The sequence below is a fragment of the Palaemon carinicauda genome, chromosome 16 (genome assembly GCF_036898095.1).
Source record: "Palaemon carinicauda isolate YSFRI2023 chromosome 16, ASM3689809v2, whole genome shotgun sequence".
NCBI classification, from domain to species: Eukaryota; Metazoa; Arthropoda; class Malacostraca; order Decapoda; family Palaemonidae; genus Palaemon; species Palaemon carinicauda.
In genome coordinates this window covers 41574471-41597959 of record NC_090740.1, presented here as the reverse complement: position 1 = coordinate 41597959, position 23489 = coordinate 41574471, and the positions used below count along the sequence as shown (strand labels likewise).

The window sequence follows — 23489 nt, the reverse complement described above, 5'->3', positions numbered from 1 at the left end:
CGTCTGAAGAATACTTAACACGCAACCCGTAATCTTCCCGGCTCACCCGGGGGCCAGTCGAAGCGGCCGGGGGAGAGCACGGTTTACGACAACCCGTAGTATGCGAGCGTACTCGACCAAAAAAACAATAGCTGTTCTCCGCTTAATCTCTAATGAGAGTGAGTCATGAGGTATCCCGGGAGGGGGAGGAGTGAGGCGTACTCCACCTAGGTGGGTAGCCAGCGGGAACCAACCAAGAGCGTGGCTCGAGGCGATCAAGTGGGCCTGTAACCGGCCAGGTGTGACAACCCTCCGAGAAACAGCTCCACGAGATCGCACAAACTAAAAAACAGAATGATCATAAATATAAAAACAATTAAATAACGAAACAAGTAATATATATAGGTTATGATGGCACGCAAAAATAAAAATAAAAATAATCATGGAAGAGAGGAACGCAGGAGAAAAAACATGAATGGAAAAGCGTTAGCCTAGCCCTCCCAAATTGGGTAGCTACCGACCTGGTCGGGAAGACTACAACACTAAAATTAAAATACCCAATTGGGTAGGATACCAATTTGGGACGATAATGACAAGGATAATATCTTGCTAACCTGAGGTTCCTCTCAATAAAAACTAAACAAAAGGACCCATCTCTTATATATAAGAATATTTATAACTTACAATAATAAGAGTAATAAATCCTTGAAATTAGAATAATCAAAACACCAGGACACGGTGGTGAAGGCTACCTTCAAGGTCGAACACGGCCCAGAAGGGTAGCCATGCAAGCCCATAACCTAAATTAAGTGTTTCAAAATAATTGATTTAACACATAAAACTTGTAGATAAGCATCGCATAATATGAAATGGCAATGAGCAGGCGCAATGTAAAGGATCAAAACGAAATACAATTAGTATGGGGGACTAATTGTTAGTCGTCAAGTAAACAAAGGCTCTCGGAGGTAGCGAAACCAAAATGGCTGACAGGGAGCAGTAATCTCCGACTCCTGAAACTTAAACACCCAAGTAAATGAATACCTGTATATCGGATATCGCTACTTCCAGAACCTCAAAACTAAGTTTTAGTACTCAACTTGGTGGTAGAAGCTTGAAGATCCGACATCTTGCGCAAGAAACACTCAAAACATGAAAGTCACAAGAATCAAAGGAACGTGTGCGTACACCAAAGATGCTATGAAAGGAGTGAAGATGATCGCGTGGGTGGAGGTAGTAGTAGTAGCGATCAATAGTGGAATGTAGAACGGCACCTCGTATTAACTGGGGAATTTGAAGAGGAGATATCTAAATGGCACGAGACCTCTGACAGTGGTTTTCACGCCCCAGTTACTATACCGACACCTTATATAGGTGAGCGAGCTGGGTTCATCCCTGGCATTCCAATGCAACTTTTTTCTCTGGTAATATATAGCAGTTATATACCTTAGAAATGATGCTAAAAGGAGCATTTCACGGAGCGGCACAGGTTGAGCCCAGAAAAATATTTTAGGAACAGTAATAACATTAGAATAAATAATCCCTATATAAACTATAAAAACTTTAACAAAACAAGAGGAAGAGAAATCAGATAAAATAGTGTGCCTGAGTGTATCCCTCAAGCAAGAGAACTCTAACCCAAGACAGTTGAAGATCATGGTACAGAGGCTATGGCACTACTCAAGACTAGAGAACAATGATTTGATTTTGGAGTGTCGTTCTACTAGAAGAGCTGCTTACCATAGCTAGAGAGTCTCTTCTACTCTTACCAAGAGGAAAGTAGCCACTTAACAATTCCAGTGCAGGATTTAACCCCTAGAACGAAGAAGAATTGTTTGGTAATCTCAGTGTTGCCAGGTGTATGAGGACAGAAGAGAATCTGTAAAGAATAGGCCAGACTATTCGGTGTATGTGTAGGCAAAGGGAAAGTGAACTGTACCCTGAGAGAAGGATCCAATGTAGTATTGTCGGGCCAGTCAAAGGACCCCATAACTCTAGCGGTAGTATCTCAACAGGTGGCTGGTGCCTTGGCCAACCTACTACCTCATATTATTATTCTTATTCCCTGTATTATCATATTCCCTTTCTTATTCCTTCTTATCCTTATTACTTTTATCCGTATTCCTTTATTCAGTATTTCTCCCTTTGGTGTATTGTATCCATTGATTTTGATTTTTTTTAACTTTATTTAATCATGAAAAAGTTTGCACTTTCTCTTACAAGAGGTCTTTGAAAATATTATAAGAGGATAAAATGAAATTTGTTCCTATACTAGTAAAAAACTTTGTCCTTTACATAGGATGCATATCAACAAAGCTGGTGTGCTTGGCAGTTAAACTTTTATAACAAGATGTGAACAGCTGGCAGAACTTTATGTTAATTTTTTTCTGGGGATGAGTATATGAAACACTAATGAAAAATCTATCAATATATGAAAAGAGGCAATTATACTTTTATGCAAAAACATCTCTCAGTATTAAGAATAAAACACAAAGGAATATCTATCTTTTTTTTTTTGTTCTCTCTGGAACACTTGGGAATCTCTAGATTGCTTCTTTCCCAAGGATTTTTTTTTTTTCGGGGATAGACATGGATACCACTAGACTCTAATATTCAGTCTTTGTTTCTTCTGCTTTGTGCGCCATACGCGCTAACTTCTCAGTACCCTATGGGGAGTAGGGCATGCTGCCTGCTCTGTAAGAAAAATTTAGTTTACTTGTGAGAGTTTGTCAGATGGAATTAGGCCACTTAAACACAGAAAATAATAATGCTAACTACTATGCATTACCCAAAAAAAATGTCAGATTTTTTCATACAAACTATTATAGCGACACAGCTACATCACTTTAGAGAATGCTTCCTTCGTGATTTGATCGCGTATGCTGACATAGAAATACTGTACACTAAAATAACCTTTCCATAACCATGAATAAAGGTTAGAATTGCAAGTGTCTTAGTTGGTGGTGGGGTGAGATGTGAGGATAGCTGTCTCTAAGCTTTGGGGTATCAGGGTGATTAGAGCAATGCCTCACATAGGAAATGTTGCTATTGGCTAAAGAGAGTGGTGTGATTTACATGGTAACATAAAAACATACTAAAATATCCCTACACAATTAGGAATAAGGGCTAGAATCCCTAAGTCTTCGATGTTTGGCTGAAGAAAGGTAGAGAGGCTAATATCAAGAAGGGGAGGTGCTTTTTCCTAGTGAGATATCCTAAGTGCGATATACTACCATATGCTGTACTCTTTCGTAAGATATATGAATGATTTTAACTTCCATATGGCTTATATTTGTGAATGACGTATCCGATACATCAAAGCATGTTGTATCTGGCATCTTTTAACATTCAGCGAACATCATTATTTTAATGGGTCCATGTATAACGGATTCATCAACCACAGATTTTCGCTCAGGAGAATTGGAGTGTTGTATAGAGAGTATCGCCAAGCTTGTTTTTGAGGCCAAATCACATAACCATGCATATATAATGTAAAAAAATAAAGGACTAAGAACACTAACCTGAGGAACACCAGAGATCACATTCCTGTATACAGTAGTTACTTTGGTGCCTACCAAGAAGTACTCTTTGCAGTTTATTACTGTTGCTAAAAATTGAGTGGTAGATATTGAAGTCTTCCCAAAGTCTTTCTGATTAGTCTGTCTGTTTGCAGCTTCTTTAGCTTGCCAAAACAGCATTTGTGTTTGTAACTTAGTAAAATAATGTTCTTCTGGAGAGGTATACTTAATAATGATGGAGATTTAAGACATTTCTACCTTTTAGTTGTTATAAAACAAGGTTTGTTTTTATGGAGCATAATTATTCAATTTTCTTAATTTCCCTGCCATTGCTCATAAATTTAAATTTGAACTTAATTTTGAACTGAATTTTCACACTACTGATTAATATTCATTTTTTTTATTATACAGTGACAAAACAAAGATGTATCTGTAGTGTAAATATCTTGCTTTGAATAGGAATATGTACAGCATTTGAAAGTAAGGGTTTCACGAAGTCTTCTTCCTTGACAAGTTGTGTAAAACTGACTTCTTTGGTTTTCATTATTTTCTTTTTTTGTGTGTATTGCACAGCTGCTGCATGATTATTTGACTTCTTGCGTTACTTCTATGTGGATTTCTCATAAATATTTCAGGTTGAGCTAATAATATTAAAATTTTCCAGGCTTTAAGATCAAAAGAACTTGAAGGATTTTTTGATCAGATTATATCATACCAGTTGGCAATGGACCTACTATTCAAACATGGCATGTACCAAGAAGTTATAGATGTTTTTGAAGAGCTTCAGGAGAAAAGACTCAATGGCATCAAATATCCAAAGAACTGCCTAACCCTTTCCTTGGCAGCATGTTATAAAATTGTAAGTACTTTTTAATTATTTCATTACTACCTAATCAGTCATTTTATGCCAATATTTGTCAATGTGAATGCCCTTAAACATAGTTGTTAATGTTCCAATCAGAAGAGCAGTTATTCATCCATGTGCAGTCTAGACCCGTCGAATGCCTTTAGTGACAAAACACTTCACCAAAATCTCCCCAGCTTTAAATCTCAGCTTTGTGCTTGGAAATCTTGACAATTTTCCATCATTAGCTTCTTTATAACCATATTTAATTTTCTTTTATAATCTTAGTCTCATTCTCTTAGGGTTTCTCATTTTTCCAGTGAAATAATACAACTGTGACTTTTGCTGCATGCAGATTATGTTGTCATTTCTTTGACACAAATAACTCCTGCAAACTTTTCTTGGCACTTTTCGTATGAATTTTTATTGTCGGTAAATTGTACTAATTCAGATTTGTTCCTTCACAAATACAAAACTTCATTCTTTGTGTAGGAAAGATGATTGAGCGCAAGCTGGTATAGCCATAAAATAACACTAGGTGTCAATGACCCTCCGCTAATCAACGGTGGGTAGAGGTGAGTAGACCAACCACCCTGCTCACACACTCATCCGGTAGCTGAGCTCACTTTTGATTTGGCTATGGCGAGTGCCAAAGTTCATATCTCTATCTCTCCCAATTTATGTTACTACTAACTGGCCGTATTAATTATTATTTCTTTTTCTTTGCAGGTGTCTATGTAGTTTGTGGAGTGCAATTATACGGGTTTGCCCTGGCATATTGGGCCAATCTTGCGACACCTTTATGACGGCTAAGGAGACAGACCCTCACTGACTTTGCCTTTCTTATAGATGATATTCGTACATTGAGGTTTCTCCATGTGATGAGTGTCAGCAGTGGCCATCCTCCTTGAGGATGCAGTACAATAGACGCAGGAAGAAGTCTTGAAGGTATTTTTCACCTTTTGGGTCATCCTTAAAGTCGAAGAAATCCCACCTTTTTTTTTCTTGGAAGCCAATTGGACCAGGGTGATGACCCTGTTGCTTTCCCTAGCAAAGCAGCTGTGGCTTCCTCTCGAAGGGAGTCTAGCTCTTGTGATGTCATGCATTAGCGGCAGCCATCATTGGGCTTTTTGGTTCCCTCACTAAGGAATGGCTTCTGGAGGTGTTGACTAGGGGCACGGCAGTAGCGCACATCTGCCTCGGCCCTTCCCCAACCCAAGCCGTTGGAGGGGAGTCCCTTTCAGCTGGTCTCTTGCCCTTAGCAGAAATAACTTCCACAGTTCCTCTTCCACCAGAGGTTCTGCAGTCTGGTTCTTGTCAGAGCTCTAGCCTAGCACTTCTACCCCCCCTTAGGGTGAGTGTGTATGTTGAGCTCATTCAGTCAGAGGCTCCTTATGAGCCTTGCACATACTAGCTTACCGTTCCTTAAGGTCCTTACGGTGGACACTTTCCACCACAAATAGTCTTTCCCTCAAGCTGCTCTTTGGAGCCTTCTGGTAATCGTGTCCGATGGCTCTCCGGAGTCAGAGGCGCCCTCCACCATCATCCCCCCGGTGCATCACAACCCTCTATGAGTCTCGTGACTGTGCAGCCGTCTGTGTTTGAACCTCAGGTGAATGCTCCTTCAGGAGTTCCACCTGTTTGGTTGAAGATGCGTTGCAACATCTGCATGCTTTTTCTGCTAAACCATCCTTGACTCGCTCGTCACCATCTAAGCGAGCTCGTTCTCTTATGGACAAGCATAAGGCATGAGCTGTTAGCAATTTATTATTATTATGATTATTATTATCATTACTTGCTAAGCTACAACCCTAGTTGGAAAAGCAGGATGCTATAAGCCCTTGGGCTGCAACAGGAAAAATAGCCCAGTGAGGAAAGGAAACAAGGAAAAATAAAATTTTAAGAAGAGTACCAACATTAAAATAAATATCTCCTCTTTAAACTATAAAATCTTTAACAAAACAAGAGGAAGAGAAACAAGATAGAACAGCGTGCCCGAGTGTATCCTCAAGCAAGAGAACTCTAACCCAAGACAGTCAAGGCCATCGTACAGAGGCTATGGCACTACCCAAGACTAGAGAACAATGGTTTGATTTTGGAGTGTCCTCCTTGAAGAGCTGCTGACCATAGCTAAATAGTCTAGTCTACCCTTAACAAGAGGAAAGTAGCCACTGAACAATTACAGTGCAGTAACCCCTTGGGTGAAGAAGAATTGTTTGGTATTCTCAGTGTTGTCAGGTGTATGAGGACGGAGGAGAATAAGTAACGAATAGGCCAGACTATTCGCTGGGTGTGTTTGTAGGCAAAGGGAAAGTGAACCATAACTAGAGAGAAGGATTCAATGTAATACTACCTGGCTAGTCAAAAGACTCCATAACTCTCTAGCAGTAGTATCTCAACGGTTGGCTTGTGCCCTGGCCAACCTACTACTTACAAAGAATGGCTTATTCATCCTCTGAGAGAGTTCTCGTGAGTATTCATGCACCGGCATGTGTACTTCAGGCTCACGCACTGACTGTACACGATGCAGTAGCAGCCGTGCACGCGGTCCACCAGGCCCTGCTCCTATTTTGCACGTCACATATTTTTAACGTTCCTGCTACTGTGAGTGCCTCTTTTATTCCTCCTTCAGTACGTTCCACTACGGTGCCTCGTGCATTATTGGCATTATGTTAGTCAGGGTTGACTCGCTCGCGTCACGCACACGTTTCTTGGCCACAAGCTCACTCAGCTGCACCCTTGTTTGCGAGAGATTCAGCATGGTTCCAAGAACTCGTGAAAGCTGTCATGCATGCTACTACTGGTCCTATGACAACACAATCACCAGGCAGAGCATACAAACCCAGTGCTGACCATTCCAAGCCTGATCCCTTGTGGGAACAATGGGGGAACCAGGGCAGGTTATGCCTCCGTCAGGAGACACCCTTCACCGAGGACAAGCAAGGGATCGAGATCTTCAAGAGAGGTCCCATTTATCAAAAAGTAGAACACTCCAAAATCAAACCATTGTTTTCTAGTCTTAGGTAGTACCATAGCCTCTGTACCATGGTCTTTTACTGTCTTGAGGTTGAGTTCTCTTGCTTGAGGATACACTCAGACACACTTTTCTATCTTATTTCTCTTCTTGTTTCTTTGAAGTTTTTATAGTTTATATACGAAAGATCTATTTTAATGTTGTTACTGTTCCTGATATATTTTATTTCACTTATTCATTACTTCTATAGTTTGCTTATTTCCTTGTTTCCCTTCCTCACTGGGCTATTTTTCCTGTTGGAGTCATTGGGCTTATAGCATCTTGCTTTTCTAACTAGGGTTGTAGTTTAGCTAGTTAATAATAATAATAATAATAATAATAATAATAATAATAATAATAATAATAATAATAATAACTAGCGGAACCCGTGTAAATTACACAAAATTATATTTTCAATACTAATTATCTTGTTTGAATAAAATGTGATAAGATTTGACTTATATATTTATTTTAAAAAATGAGCAATACATGAAACAATTTACAAAACTTCTTTATATACAATATTTTTAGTGAAGGTAGTTCCTCTTCTCTGGCCATGAGTGGAATTATTCTGAGGACAAATTCTCATTCTTACACTGTTCATAGACCTTGCTCTTGAGAAGGCTACATAAAGTTGTCCATGAATAAAGCAAGGTTGTGGTAGGTAGATCCCAACCTTATCGAAAGTCTGTCCTTGAGCTTTATTAATGGTCATTGAATATGATAGGCTGATGGGAAATTGAGTAATGTCTAGGAAGATTTGAAGCAAAGGGTCATCAGAATTATGAGAAATATTTTACAATAAGAACGGATTAGTCGTTAAACGAAAAGGCCCGAGATTAATTTTATAATCTAGGTTATGGAAATTGATAGAACTCAATTTTTTGTCTAATATTTAAAAAAAAAGAGTCAGGTGCTAAAGACAAATCTGGGAAAACTATATAAGATGTGCTTTAGTTAAGTAATCAAAGTCTAATGTGAATTTGTAAGAGTATACCATGAAATTATTTCCGTTTTCTTTAAAGCATGGCACACGAATATACCATGAAATTATTTCTGTTTTCTTTAAATAACACACACACTATCGTATTGATATATAGATAATACTAATAATAATAATAATAATGTTACTGTTCTTCCCCCGGAGCAGGTTGCTGCTCGTGTTGAATCCCCGTGGTGTTCGGGGGCCTGTGGAGGCTTCCCGGAAGGGCTTGTCATTGTGTTTGCTTCCTTTTCTTCTAAGCCTTGAGAGCAATAAGATTTGAGATCCTGTCTAAGTTTGTGGATAACTATGACCTTCAGAGGAGGATTCAGGATGCTTTAGCTGCCTTGTTGGTTCCCTTGACCAGGGATCCTCCTCCCAGGCTTCAGTCTCCTGCTAGGGGGCAAATTGACAATCCCAACCCATCTCAAGCTCATACAGATGTCCTGAGTTGGTAGAGTCTCTAGATTCTGATTGTGACAACTCCAGTTAGACCCAAAGCTCTGTCCATTGAGCAAGGGGTGTCTAACCATTCCATTATGTATGGTTATGTCGGCCTTAGGTTTATAAATCTTTATGAAGTGGGAGATAGATGACAACAAAACTTGACTTTGAATTTTGATGGATTTTCCAGGTCGTGGTTTCAGGAATAAGAGATGGTAAACAGGAATACATCTTATAATATTGAATCTTCCAAGTTTTCCTTGGTTTTTTTTTAGTATTTTAGCAATATTGAAATAATGGGAGAAATTTAGCAGTATCACAGCTGATGTCTAAGAAATGTCTTCACAAGAGCAATGTTCACTTGGAGAAAAACTAATCAAGTCTACCCTCTCTAACTTGACTGCTGTCCTTTATATCAGGATCCATTTTCTCTGGGAAATCTAGATGACGTGGACAACCCCCCCCCCCCCCCCCTTCCCGGTCATTCCTCCCACTATACCACCGGAGGCAGAGTTATGGTGCCATATGGCCAAACCCCATATAGTCAACGTTCTTCAGGTATGGTATGTCATCCCGTCCTCCAGCAGTTTTTCCCCCTCCTCTGATTCGTCATCCAGTGAGATTATCATCTGTTGAGAAGGGCTCAACGAAGGACGTCACCTTGCGGCCAGATGTCCAGACCATGTTTGAGAAGGGTGCTCTCCAGGAGGGTATTAATATGACTTCTGGCTTCTTCTGTCAATGCTTTCTTGTAGAGGAGTCTGGAGGCTGGAGACCAGTCAGAGACCTCTCGGCCATAAACAAGTTTGTCGTTTAAATTCCGTTTAAGATGAAGACCCCAGCCACAGTGAAACAGGCTGTCAGACCAGTTAACTTTATGATCACACTGAATCTAAAAGACGCATACTGTAATTCCAGATCCCAATCCAAACGTCATCAAGGAAGTATCTGAGATTCATTCTGCATGAAAAGATATACCAATTCCGAGTGTAGTGGTTTTAGTCTGTTAACAGTCCTGCAGGTGTTCACGAGAGAGTTCACTCTAGTTTCAACCTGGGACCATGCTAACAGCATTCACCTCCTTCGTTATCTAGACGACTGATTAATTTTAGCAGACTTTGATAGAGACCCTCTACTTTACTGAGATAGGCTCCTCAAATTGTTTTCGCAATATGGGGGTCATGGTAAACTTCAAGAAGTCTTCTCTGCAACCGTCTCAAAACCTGGTATATCTAAGTATGCAGATAAATACCCGACTAGAGGAGAATCGAAAGATTCAATGAATTGGCTTATCCCTCTCTGTCACAAGGCTTGCTACAAACCCACCTGTGGTAATGCCTACTGGGGCACCTGACATTTTTGGAATGTTTGGTCCTCAACGGTCACCTTTGCATTGGATCACTTCACTGGCAGCTGAAGTTCTGGTTTCAGAGGAGGAACCCTCCTAAATTGCTTATTTTAGTAGGGTCAGAGCAGAAGAAAAACTTGAGTTGGTGGGTCTTGGATTCCAACCTTCTCAAAGGGGTAGATCTTTCTCCTTGCCCAGATTTGATGATCATGGATGCATCAAAGAAGGGTGAGAGGCTCACTTGTTACAGCACATAACCTCCAGGCTGTGGTCCAATTCTGATTGGGAAATGCCACATAAACCTCCTGGAATTAAGAGCAGCCTTTCTAGCCCTTCATTACCTCCATCCAACAGGTCCTTTCAGGCTACTCCGTAGTGTTGATGAGTGACAACACAACGGTGGTGGTATACCTAAACAAGCAAGGAGGCACTTTTTCATGTTAGCTATGTTATCTAGTTGTTGGGATTCTGCAATCTTCCTGTCAGCCCAGTTCATTCCAGACAAGAAGAACATTCTGGCAGACAATCTGAGCAGGAAGACTCAGATAATTGGTTCCGAATGGTGTTTACATCCCTGGATACCCAACAAAGTTTTGACTTTGAGGGGTTTGCCACTAATAGACCTGTTTGCAATGTTTCTCAAATGGAAGCTTCCGGTGTACTGCTTGCCAGTACCAGACCCGCAGGCGGCCTTCCAGGACATCTTTTAACATCTGTGAGACATTCTTGACATGTATGCCTCCCCCATTTCTGCCTAATAAGGAGACTCCTCAACAAGGTGAGTGTCTTACAATCTATCAATGACTCTAATAGCTCCACTGTGGCGGCAAGTAGAATGGTACCAAGAACTTCTACTCCTGCTGACAGAGGTTCTGAGGGAGCTTCCTCACTAACATGAGCTTCGTCAACCACATGCTGAAATTTTCCACAAGACAGTTGCATACCTACAACTTCATGCCTGGAGGTTATCCAGCATCTCCTCTCTCAGAAAGGATTTTTGCAACCAGTGGCAAAGTGGATGTCTGGATACCGCAGGAGGTCTTCCATCATCGTCTATCAGGCTAAGCGGTGATCTTTTGTGGTTTGTGCATGGAATGGGTGTCTCTTCTCTCAGAGCTACTACTGTATACCCCTGATTGCCAAGTTATTGTTATATCTTCAAGAGGAAAAACTTGGCTCAGTCTCGGCAGTGAAAAGTTATCGCTCAGCCTTAAGCCAAGTTTTTAAATTGAATGTGGTTGATACTTCCTACTCAATGTAATTGTCCGTGCTCATACGGTATTTTGAACTAACTTGCCCTCAGTTGGAAGTGAGCCACCCCAATAGAACATAGTCAAAGTACTGTGTTCCTTGAAATGAGCTCCTTATGAACTTTTGAGTCAAGCTTCAGATCAGACCCTTAAAACAGTTTTCCTTCTCTCTCTGGCCTCTTCAGAGAGGATCAGCGAGTTGCATGGTCTCTCCTTTAACATTGCCCGTTCAAGAAGATGGGAGTAGGTTACACTCGGCTTTATCGCCGAGTTTATTGCTAAGACTCAGAATCTTAGGACTTCCCTGGCGTTCAAGTAAAACTTCTCAATGGTGCAGGTACTCCAAGTGTTGAAAAGGCAAACCACCTTTACCTACCACTTCCTGCAAGACGTAACCCACAGGACCCTAGATACAATTACTGTAGGTCTTGTGATGGGTGCTGAACAAGTGGTTTAGCTACCTTAGCTCCCTTGTAGGACTAATAGCAGTCGATAGAGGGCAGAGGTTACAGTGGCATTTGTCTGGGATGAATGTAAAGGAATGACTGCCCTTTTCTTTCTTTATCATCTGCTTTCTTGGGGCACAGCATCTGTAGATTTTGCAAGCTGGCCTCCATCTGACTGCAGGTAAGCATCATTTTCGTTTTGTGGTCTGAAATACTGTACTGTACAGTATATCTTTTTTTATACTGTATTTGTTATGTCTCCAACCTCCTTGCATGGGGGAGTTGGGTCATAAATGGGTCTTAGTGTGCTTGAGTGTCAACCCACTCTTTATACTTACCTAGCTAAAGTCACAGTGCAAGTTCCCACTTACAATGGTTGCACAGGCCATCAACCCTTTGGCATTGACAGGCCAATGGTTCATGAAGGGCCAGTATGCTCTTCCCATGCTCTGTCGAGCTCAGATTTGTATCCTGGGGCAAAGCTCTTCAGCTAGTTGGAATAGGATTTCTACTCACCTAAGGTGAGTTTCCTATGTTAAGAATGAGTGCAGGGCATGGGTGATGTCCCTGTGTTTTGGGCCCCTCAACGGCCAAAGCAGGGTTGCCATTGGCTGTAACCCTTTGTCTCCACATCAAGCCTTAGTGCAAAGGAGCTTGGGTTCCCCCAATTCATCTTGCGTTGGCTATGTTTCCAATCCCTGGCGCCAATGCATGGACCAGGACTCTGATCCAGTGTTACAGCTCAGCGCCTCAGCCCTCCAGGGCCGAAGCACTGGCCCAATTCCTGACCCAGTTTCACAGCTCAGCACCTGTGGTCTGGGGTCTCCCCGACTACCTTGCTGTTTAGGTGGGACAAGCGTTTGCTTCTGTGTCGACCCCCTGGGCCGATGCACAGGGCTAGGGAAATGATCCCAAGTTTGATCTCCGAGCCTTGGGTCTTGGATCCGTGAATCGGGCAGTTTGGTGTGGATACATGAAGTAGGGCCTGCCTACCTAGTTGACAGGGTAGCACTAGGCTACGAGGATGTATGTGGCACCCTGGGATAAATGCAGGTGATCGGGTTTCCAGGCTATATTATTATTATTATTATTATTATTATTATTATTATTATTATTATTGTTATTATTATTACTATTACTAGTCAAGCTACAACCCTAGTTGGAAAAGCAAGATGCTATAAGCCCAAGGGCTCCAATAGGGAAAAATAGCCCAGTGAGGAAAGGAAATGAGGTAATAAATAAATAATGAGAATAAGTTAACAATAAATCATTCTAAAAACGGTAACAATGTCAAAACAGATATGTCCTATATAAACTATTAACAACGTCAAAAACAGATATGTCGCATATAAACTATTAAAAGACTCATGTCAGCCTGGTCAACATAAAAACATTTGCTCCAACTTTGAACTTTTGAAGTTCTACTGATTCAACTACCCATCTAGGAAGATCATTCCACAACCTGGTAATAGCTGGAATAAAACTTCTAGAATACTGTGTAGTATTGAGCCTCATGATGGAGAAGGCCTGGCTATTAGAATTAACTGCCTGCCTAGTATTACGAACAGGATAGAATTGTCCAGGGAGATTTGAATGTAAAGGATGGTCAGAGTTATGAAAAATCTTATGCAACATGCATAATGAACTAATTGAACGATGGTGCCAAAGATTAATATCTAGATCAGGAATAAGAAATTTAATAGACCGTAAGTTTCTGTCCAACAAATTAAGATTAGAATCAGCAGCTGAAGACCAGACAGGAGAACAATACTCAAAACAAGGTAGAATAAAAGAATTAAAACACTTCTTCAGAATAGATTGATCACCAAAAATCTTGTAAGACTTTCTCAATAAGTCAATTTTTTGTGCAATTGAAGAAGACACAGACCTAATGTGTTTCTCAAAAGTAAATTTGCTGTTGAGAATCACACCTAAAATTTTAAGAGTCATACAAATTTAAAGAAACATTATCAATACTGAGATACGGATGTTGAGGAGCCACCGTCCTTGACCTACTTACAATCATACTTTGAGTTTTGTTAGGATTCAACTTCATACCCACTAATTTGCACCATGCACTAATTTTAGCCATATCTCTATTAAGGGATTCACCAACCCCCGATCTACATTCAGGGGATGGAATTGATGCAAAGAGAGTAGCATCATCTGCATATGTAACAAGCATGTTTTCTAGGCCAAACCACATGTCATGTGTATATAGTATGAAAAGTAATGGGCCAAGAACACTACCCTGTGGAACACCGGATATCACATTCCTATACTCACTATGGTGCCCATCAACAACAACTCTTTGAGATCTATTACTTAAGAAATCAATAATAATGCTAAGAAAAGACCCACCCACTCCCAACTGTTTGAGTTTGAAAACAAGGGCCTCATGATTAACACGGTCAAAGGCAGCACTAAAATCAAGGCCAATCAAACGAACTTCCTGACCACAATCAAGGGATTTCTGTACAGCATTGGAGATTGTAAGAAGGGCATCACATGCTCCAAGGCCTTTACGAAAACCAAATTGAAAACTAGGGAATACATGATTACCTTCAGAAAACCTATTAAGACGTTTTGCCAGAAGACATTAAAAAACTATGGATAATATGGGAGTTATGGAAATTGGGCGGTAATCAGTGGGACCTGAGCTACCACAAACCCATTTGCATAGAGGAGTAACATTACCAATTCTCCAACTGTAACTAGGGGTGTGGGCATCCAGGAGTTACATCCCTGAACTCTTGTTACCCTCCGACTGATGAACGAGGTTTGGCTTTATCCATCGCAGCTGCCAGGATTTTGGGCTCCTGCTCCCCCCTCAACTCATGATACTTTGGTAGAGCAAGTGGCGAGGATTGCATAGTATATGAAGTCTTCTTACTCCAGGGTGCGCACTAGAAAACCAAGAGTTTGGAAGTGGAGTGAGCTTCTCCCTGTGAAGCACGGGTTTGTGGCCATCCTTCCACTCTGTTTAGCAGAGGAATAGTATGAGTATTCCTTCCATATTGGCTGTCTGAGTTCCCAGGTTCTTTTCCCCACTGTCACTACCCTTCCTAGGCTGCCCCTAGTCCCCGATTACAATGTCAGCCTGACCTGGGGATGATAGGCTGGGTAAGAGGGCACTTGGATTTTGTCTGTCTCTAATACAGTACTTAGAACCTAGATCCAGTGCTGAAGGAAGCAGACTATCCATGATCAGTACTTCTGCCCAACACCAGTGTACACTTTTAAGGGTGCAACAATTGAAGGAAGGATTCCCAGGGAACTGCCCTTGGAGGGGTCCTCACCCTTTAAGTAGCATTTAAGTGTCTCTCAAGTATCCGGACCATTCCCCAGGTTGCCTAGGGCGAGCTTTCCTCTGAAGTGGCTCTGTCAACTTGAAACTGCTGTGTGGGATTTACAAGGAATGACTCCAGGCCTTTTTTCTAGTCCCTAGCAGGACTGCTTACAACTTTCAGGAAGGAACTGGGGTCTTTCCAAGCAGTGGGCAGCAAAAGAAGGGAAGGGGAGGAGTAAGCTTTGCATTATTCCTCACTTTCCTCTTTTGCCGATAGAACACTCATCCTTCCTTCCTCTTTCCGGAGAACCCTGGGCTTGGGTCACAGGTAGAAGGGATGTTGAAAGGGATCGCTCGAAGAATTCCATCAGAGGAATAGTTCTTGCTTTTTGGGGATCTGAATGATGAGTACTTTTATTACCCATACATCAGTCCATTTTTAGTACTGCCCTTCTCCCGCTACTGTTTGTGGGGTTGCCATCTTCCCTCGTGCCAACAGGATGGGAGATTTGGGAAGCATCTGGTGGGTGGTTGCATCAGTACCACCTCATCTTCTTCGTCTGCATTTTTTTTCACCTTTATGTGGGGTCGATGTTTCTGGCCATATTGGTTTTGGCTAATTTTTTCATGGCCGGATGCCTCTGTAGTAGTAGGTTGGCCAGGGCACCAGCTGCCCATTGAAATACCACCACTAGAGAGTTATGGGGTCCTTGACTGGCCAGACAGTACTTCATTGGATCCTTTTCTCTGGTTACAGTTCATTTTCCCCTTACCTACTCATACACCGAATAGTCTGGCCTATTCTTTACAGATTCTCCTCTGTCCTCATATACCTGACAACACTGACATTACCAAACAATTCTTCTTCTCACAAGGGGTTAAGTACTGCACTGTAATTGTACAGTGGTTACTTTCCTCTTTGTAGGGGTAGAGGAGACTCTTTAGCTATGGTAAGCAGCTCTTCTAGGAGAAGATCACTCCAAACTCAAACCATTGTTCTCTTAGTCTTGGGTAGTGCCATAGCCTCTGTACCATGGTCTTCCACTGTCTTGGGTTAGAGTTCTCGTGCTTGAGGGTACACTCGGGCTCACTATTCTATCTAATTTCTCTTCCTCTTGTTTTGTTGTGGAAAAATCTATTTTTGGGTGAGATAGCCATGTCGTCCTGATGGAAGTTCCTTAAAGTAGCTTCCTAAGGGATATATGTACTACAGTGATGTTCCCAGAGAATTTTACCTTTAGGTATCCAGAATTCTAACTCCTGGCACGAATATCCTTAAATTTTCTCTTAAGGATATCGCATAATATCAGGGACGTATTCTTGACACGCCTCATAGCAATCTGCACCCCTAATAGCGTTTACGCTTCGAGGAGGTGTGGCAAAATAAAAGGGAGCCGTATCAAGGCTACCCCGTTCTCGTACTACTATTGAGTATGATAACAGCGCCATTCCGACGATGGCGGACATTCCTTGTAGCATTGAGCATGTGTTACAGATACAGTACCACGGGGGGATACTGTGAAGATCTTTTCTTTTTAGAAGAGATGGGTGGGTCCATCAGGACGACATGGCTATCTCACCCAAAAATAGATTTTTCGCTTCGCTCAAAATCCGTTTTTTGGGCTCAAGCCATGTCGTGCTGATGGAAGCATACCAGATCATTAGTGTATCTGTGGATTTTCATCAGTGCCTTAACCTTATAGCAACCTTTTCTATGGTCATGGGGACCAATTGAGACAAGTGACGTCACCGTTATTCGTCATCATCACTAATCATAAACAATGTTAGTGCTTCCTGCCTCCTACAGGGAAGAGTCATCTAGACAGTAGAAAAGGGGTCTCGAGGTTAACATACATTGTATGACCAAAACATAAGTATACACTGAATATACAAATAGTCTCATAGTTGTATATTTGCTGAATTAACATCAGTGTCTCTTATATCTATATTTGTGAGCATACAATTATATGAGGAATACTTACTTTGGTAAGTCGAAGAACTCTGGCATGTATACATACAATTGTCTGGCGAAAGCGGACGCACTACATTCTAATAGACATTTATTCCTAATAAATGACTAAAAGGGATGCTTAGTAAAACGAATGTAGTATGACAATGGGATTATACCTGTAACGAGTACAGAGACTACTGTATATTTCTTTCTTAAAGGGAAGAAATGATGAGTGCCACTCTCAGACTGAAGAGAATTTATAAAACAATTTCTCTTCATAATTCCTGTACTGGTTACTTCTATCTGCACTGTGTACTACGTACACCGGCACTAGTGCTATCTGTATAATTCCAGACCTGGGATTTTCAACAGAGCTAGTGTCACCATGGTAACACTTAATCAAGAGAGGTCACACCTAAGAAGGGTGACCGCTTCTTCCTTTAATTGACAGTCCCAGTCAATTAGCTGTTCATCGTAGAATTAGACGGCAGGTTAAGTTTTCTACCCGACGTCACCACATACTGCTTCAGATCATGGACTTGCTTAGCGTAATGTTTGTAGAACACTCTGGATGATTCTCACCCAGTACATGTGCGAGGACATGTGAGGTCCCAGGCTATTAACTGTTTACCACAGTAATTAGGGGGCAGGTTTTAATACACTACCTGCCGCCACAACGAAGTGTTTCAGTTCATGCACTTGTTTTGCATAGTGTTTGCAAAACACTCTGGAAGATTTCCATCCAGTGTATGAACGAAGATGCTCAAAGTCCATATACTGAAAGAAGTTCAGTGATGAAGCAATCTTTCTCGGATCATGACCTGCGGGAGTACTGTCCGGATCCACTCTACGAATAAAGTAGGTGAGCTTCGCCCTTAGTTGTTTCAGGGATAATTTTGATCCAGAAGTTTCTCCTTTAAAGAGCTGTCCTCCCCTGAAGTCTGAAGTTCTACGAAGATAGACCTTAAGACACTCTACAGGACATAGAGAGACATCTTCCTTCAGAGGGCAGATTCTCCAGGGACCCCATCTCTTAGTGGGTAGCTCGATTTTAGCGAGAAAGGATGGATCAGGAAAGAGATTCAGTTCTCCCACTTCCGTGAACTGAATGTGACCCTCATCTCTGGATAGGGCCACTATTTCACTAACTCTAGCCCCAGAGGCTATAGCAAATAGAAAAATAATCTTTTGGGTTAGATCCTTAAGAGAACAATCTTCATTGATCACAGATGAGACATAATGTAGGACCTTGTCCAAAGACCAATAGATGGGCTTTGGTGGTACTGCGGGCCTAAGCCTAGCGCATGCCTTCGGAATCTTATTAAAGATTTCATCCGCCAGATCCACTTGAAAAGCATATAGGAGAGGCCTAGTCAAGGCTGACTTGCACATATTTATCATATTGGCTGCCAGACCTTGGCTATGAAGGTGGACAAAGAAGGACAGACAGAAGTTCATTGAAATTTCTTTCGGTCCTTTTGCTTTCACAAACGCAACCCACTTTTTCCAGGAAGACTCATATTGTCTTCTAGTTGACTTAGCCTTGTATTCTTCTAAGAATTCTATATTGCCCTTTGAGATCCCAAATCTTTTTCTAACTGCTAGAGTAAGAAAATCATGAAATGAAGGGTTTGGGTTCTCTGTGATAAAACGAAGGCAGTTAATTTCTGAACCTTCGGAAATAAACCTAGGATCAGAGCTAGGACCAACCTCATCTTCAAGTTCTTCACATCGTCTTATCAGCCTCACTAGAGGATCCTCGTATGGGGCTACATATCGAGGTAGTTTTTTGAAGACGCTCGTGACGAAGAGGTCGAATTGCAGTTTCCTGGACTTGTTCCCAACTGGGAGGGAATAGGTCTGTGTCCATGGACCATTCCAACTCTATCGGCTTGGACCGAAATAGAGCATCCACTCTCACCTTGTGGATCAGTTGTAAATGAACTGCTGGCAGGTGCCATCCCCTTAAGAAAGGGATGGGTAACTTCACCTAGACTATGAGACGTTCAGTTGTGACGTCTTGTTATTGCTTCGGTGTCCCAGATCAGTCGTAGGAAGTCTGATCTGTATGGAGGGGGCTTCCCCACTCATGATAGAGACAAGCAGAGTCTTGGGACTTTCGTGCTTTAATTTTTGTTAGAGAAGCGATTAAAGAGGGACCGATATCAGTCTTTTTTTAACTCTTCAAACGTTTGATGCGTATTTTCTCCAGGCTCTTAACCCATCTTTCTGCTGTGCTCTTTGCTCTAGGTCGGTCACTATTGCGAACTGGGGAAAGTTTAGCGCTTGTCCCTGTTGGCGGCTTGGAAATCTGACTGATTACCTGAGTCTCTTGATAGACTCGCGAGCTCCTTTTATATTCCCAAGGGAAAGGAGAGTTGTTGTGACTGTGGGCTTCAATGGTTTTTCAGCCATTGAAACCCTTGAGCTGGAGAAAGTCGAGACTTCTAGAAGCTTATCTTGCATCTGTGAAGTCCCGGGAACCGGGTCATTTCCTTGAATGCACATTGGCCAGCCACTTCGGGTGCTGTCCACCCCAGCCTCTCGTTCAGAATATAAATGCCTGAACCATTTCTAGGCTTGACTTTGACGTGACTAAGTTTGCCAATCCTATGAAGATACTTAGGATGAATGTTACTATCTGTAACTTGAATTCTAGATAGGAGGAAGGAGGGTGGTTGACTGGAAGGTTCCGCAGGACACCTTTCAGGTCTGACAAGACTACAAACACCCCTACTTGGGACAAGGTCCATATGTTCGGAAGGATTAAAATTCAGAAATCGCTGTTTTCTATGAACTTGTTGAGTGGCGACAAGTTCAGAATGACTCAGAGATTTCTTGAGTCCTTCTCGTGAACACAAAACAGCCTTCCCTGGAACTCGATGGGCTATAGTTTTCTTACCACCTGTATGCTCTATAGCTCTCAGGTATACTCCTCCAGGAGGATTTTGAATTGTAGGAGAAGGTAAGGAAATGATGGTGGGGACATTTCTGTTTCCCATCAAGGGCTCATCTTGAATAGGCTTTGGACCGAAGGATCGAAGGCCCTGCGATCCTGAAGGAATGTTTCTCCTAGCAGAAGCGTCTTCATGCTTCAAATAGTCAGTAGGGTTAGACTTTTGACCATCTGCCTGTGGCATCGTGGTCACTGGAATAGTGGGATGTTGTTGAGCAGCCCGGATATTTCCAGCATTTTCGATCTTCTTTTTAGGTTGGGGACCCACAACCATGGAAGATTTTCTCTTAGAAAGGATACCCCATTTTTGGAGAAGACTTATGTTCTCCATGGTGGCGTTCTTAATTACTTTCTTAATTACCTCGTGTGGGAAGAGGTCTTTACCCCAGATGTTGGAAGATATTAGCTTCCTCGTTTCGTGTTTCACTGTTGCAGAGCGAACATAAACTACATGCTCTCCTAGCCTTCATAAAGGCATAAAGGTCCTTTACTAAGATAGCCATATGCATTTTGGCTATGACCATGAGCATGTCTGGGGTATTTTCGTAGGTTGAACACAACTCTATGTAGTTTTGTAGAGAAAGGGAGGTCGCAAGTCTCTCCTTTGTCTCTTGTTCATTATGCAAGAGCAACTCAGATAATTTAGGGAGACATACATTAAATTGTCGACTTGCGACATCCGCGTCTAATTTTCCTACTGAAAAAGTCAAATGGACTTCTTTCCAATCCTTTTCCTGTCCGGGAAAAGCTGGTGACAGAGGCTTGCACTCTTCGAGTGTGGGACATGGCTTACCCGCCTCCACCGCTTTGGCAACAGATATAAATGCCTTCCCCGTAAAGGGGAATGAGAGTGAAGAAGGAGCAAGAAAGGAAGGGTGTCTGTTATTCAGTGAGAATACCTTCGACTCTGATTAACCCGCCTTTTTCAGACTACCTGAGAGGATAGTCTGTGCCTTATCATGGTCAAGAATCATGACCTTCTTTGGATCTGTTCCTTTCCTTGAATTTGGTTTGTACTTCAGTCGAACCCAACAATTAGGGAAAGCATCAAAGCTTGGCAAAAATTGAATTTTGTCCAAAGGAACAGCACCCATTTTCTCTGAGATGTAGAGATTGCCATTTAAAATCGGCCTCTGCTCCGCAAACCTCCAGGGATTGGTTTTGGAGCATGTTGGTAGGTCTTGATCCATGGGTCGTTTAACTGACCCCTGGGAAGTGACAAGAGAAGCTTTGCGAGGCTCTATCTTGCATTTTTCTTCCTGCTTTTTGTTTTGTTTACGAAAGCCCTATATCTGATTCTTCAGTTGGATACATAATTGTACCATTTTATCCAATAGAGGAGTAGAAGACGAAGATGTCGACATCGACGGCTCTATAGCCGGCATGAGCGGAGGAAATTCCGACACGACATTTTTCTCTTCTACCTTGGGGCACTTCTTGCCCTCAATCCCAAAGGTTTTCTGGCCGTCAGGGGATGTAGTTGGCTCTTGAGGTACTACTATTTCCTTGCTTGCTTTCGGAAATAGTAGCTTACGCATCCTATAAGTAGGTAGGAAGGGTCCTGGAGAGATTTTTTGGAAGCCTCTCACCCAGTTGCGTAATTTATATTGAGCTGTATCCCTAGTCTCCGTAGACTTGGGATTTTCAAAACCTTCGGACATTAATGTCAGACATATATTGCAAACCTGTAGGTTCCAATAATGTAGGGATCCGGAAATAATATTGCAGGGGGCATGAAACCTGCAAGTGTTATGACCGTAAAAATACTTACTCTTGGCCTTGCAGAGGACTGCAGCACAAGGTATCTGGTGTTCCTCCTGTAAAGAAGGGAAAACCAAATGAGTATACAAAGGATTATCTCCCTGATAATCAACATGCAAAGGTCATCTACAACAGAATAGCTTAGGATAGTAAGCTATAAAGGGATAGTAGGAGATACGTACTTGTGTACCCCTGCAAGCAAATGCTGTTACCTCCCCTCAGTATTAACTACATGGGGGTTCCTCTATTGAGTAACTCCCAGTAGAAGGGCTCTTACCCCTATGGGTAGAGAAGTACCAATTCACTGTCCCAAAATAATGTTAATACTGTGGGGTCAGGATGACTGATTCTCAATTAGAATATTGAAGAAAACTATTCATTCAATATATGAGCGGTACCAGCGGAATGCTCGTACAAGGGTACCCAAGGTATGTTAGAAATTACTACTGTATAATGGTACTGTAATTTTCTATTTGCAGTAAGTCTATACTGCAATCTACTGGCTACTGTACATCATGTATTGTAGTCTAGTCATTATGCTGCCTTCATATTAGCATATGACAGTACGGTCCATCTAGCATGAAGCCAGTTGGACTAGTGAAATTAAAGACATATATTTGTATATCCCACTCAGCCGCCGCCGCCAGCCGCCAGCCGCCGGCCGCCGGCTGCCAGTTGCCGCAGCTGCCAACTGCCGGCAGCCGCCAGCTGTCGGCAGCCAAGATGGCTGCCGACAGTCATCGGCTAATGGTAGGGACCATAGCTGCCGACAGATGATGTGGTTGCCGGCAGTATGCATTGCCGTCAGCCAATGTCAGGGCTAGAGAGGGAGTCTGGCCGGCTCCGGCAACCTACCGGCAATGGTAAGGTTGCAAGATGCCGGCCCAAGAAAGACAATGGCTCGGCCATCAAAAGTGGACAGAGGGGTAGGGAACAGGGTCCTGAAAAGAGTGTGAAAGGAACTGGCAAAATTGTCAGTCCCACCACCTGTTAAAAGAAACTCTGTTTCAGTATCGGCAGAATCCTAGGTGATAGGAGAGTCTCAGTTCTCCATCCTAGAGATTGCCAACACAGTTAAGGGGATGGCGGCATTGCCGCCTCTTCGCAACACGGGAGAAACAGAGTTCCAGTGCCACATCATCCTAGGCAAAAGAAGATCACTCTTCAGCCTAGAGGACTGCGGCGCAGGACTAGTCTTATAGTCGCAAGGAGAAGATGGTATCCTACCACTACTTCAAGTGCGGCTAAGGAGGGCTAACCTCCATTGCCGGCAGCCTAGCCGGCAGGGGAATGATGGTATTCTACAACCCATTCGCCTTCCGGCAGGTCGCCGACATAAGACTAAATACTCTGAGATTCTGACTAAATCCCAAAACCTGCTGGTATACCACAACCAGCGGTTTAAGGGAAGAGGCAGGAAAAAACCCTAGGTTAGTCATGTCTGAATAAAATTCAAGGCACTCAGAGGGAAAGAGATTACTCTTAAATCTCCGAAGAGACGTGTAATGTTTCACATAATTCTAGGAGGTATCAGTCTCCGCTGAATTGAAAACAATACATGAGGGTAACCGGGGGACGTCTGAACGTATAGTAAAACGCCTAGGTTAGGATGCCTAGGCTAGACGAGATCTCGGTTACCTAAATCACCGAAACTAACTATACGATCGACAGAGAAAGGAAAATTATGCACATTATCAAATCTTTACGAGGA

General features: G+C 42.2%; 1 protein-coding gene across 1 annotated transcript in view; it reads left to right on the top strand.

The window, feature by feature from the left end:
* The window catches only part of LOC137655729 (pentatricopeptide repeat-containing protein 2, mitochondrial-like), a 264814-nt gene that overhangs the window by 127895 nt on the left and 113430 nt on the right, over window positions 1-23489 (top strand). Inside the window, exon 4 of the mRNA XM_068389759.1 lies at window positions 4159-4353. Coding sequence (XP_068245860.1) covers window positions 4159-4353 — 195 coding nt within the window. The remainder of the gene's footprint in view (window positions 1-4158; window positions 4354-23489) is intronic.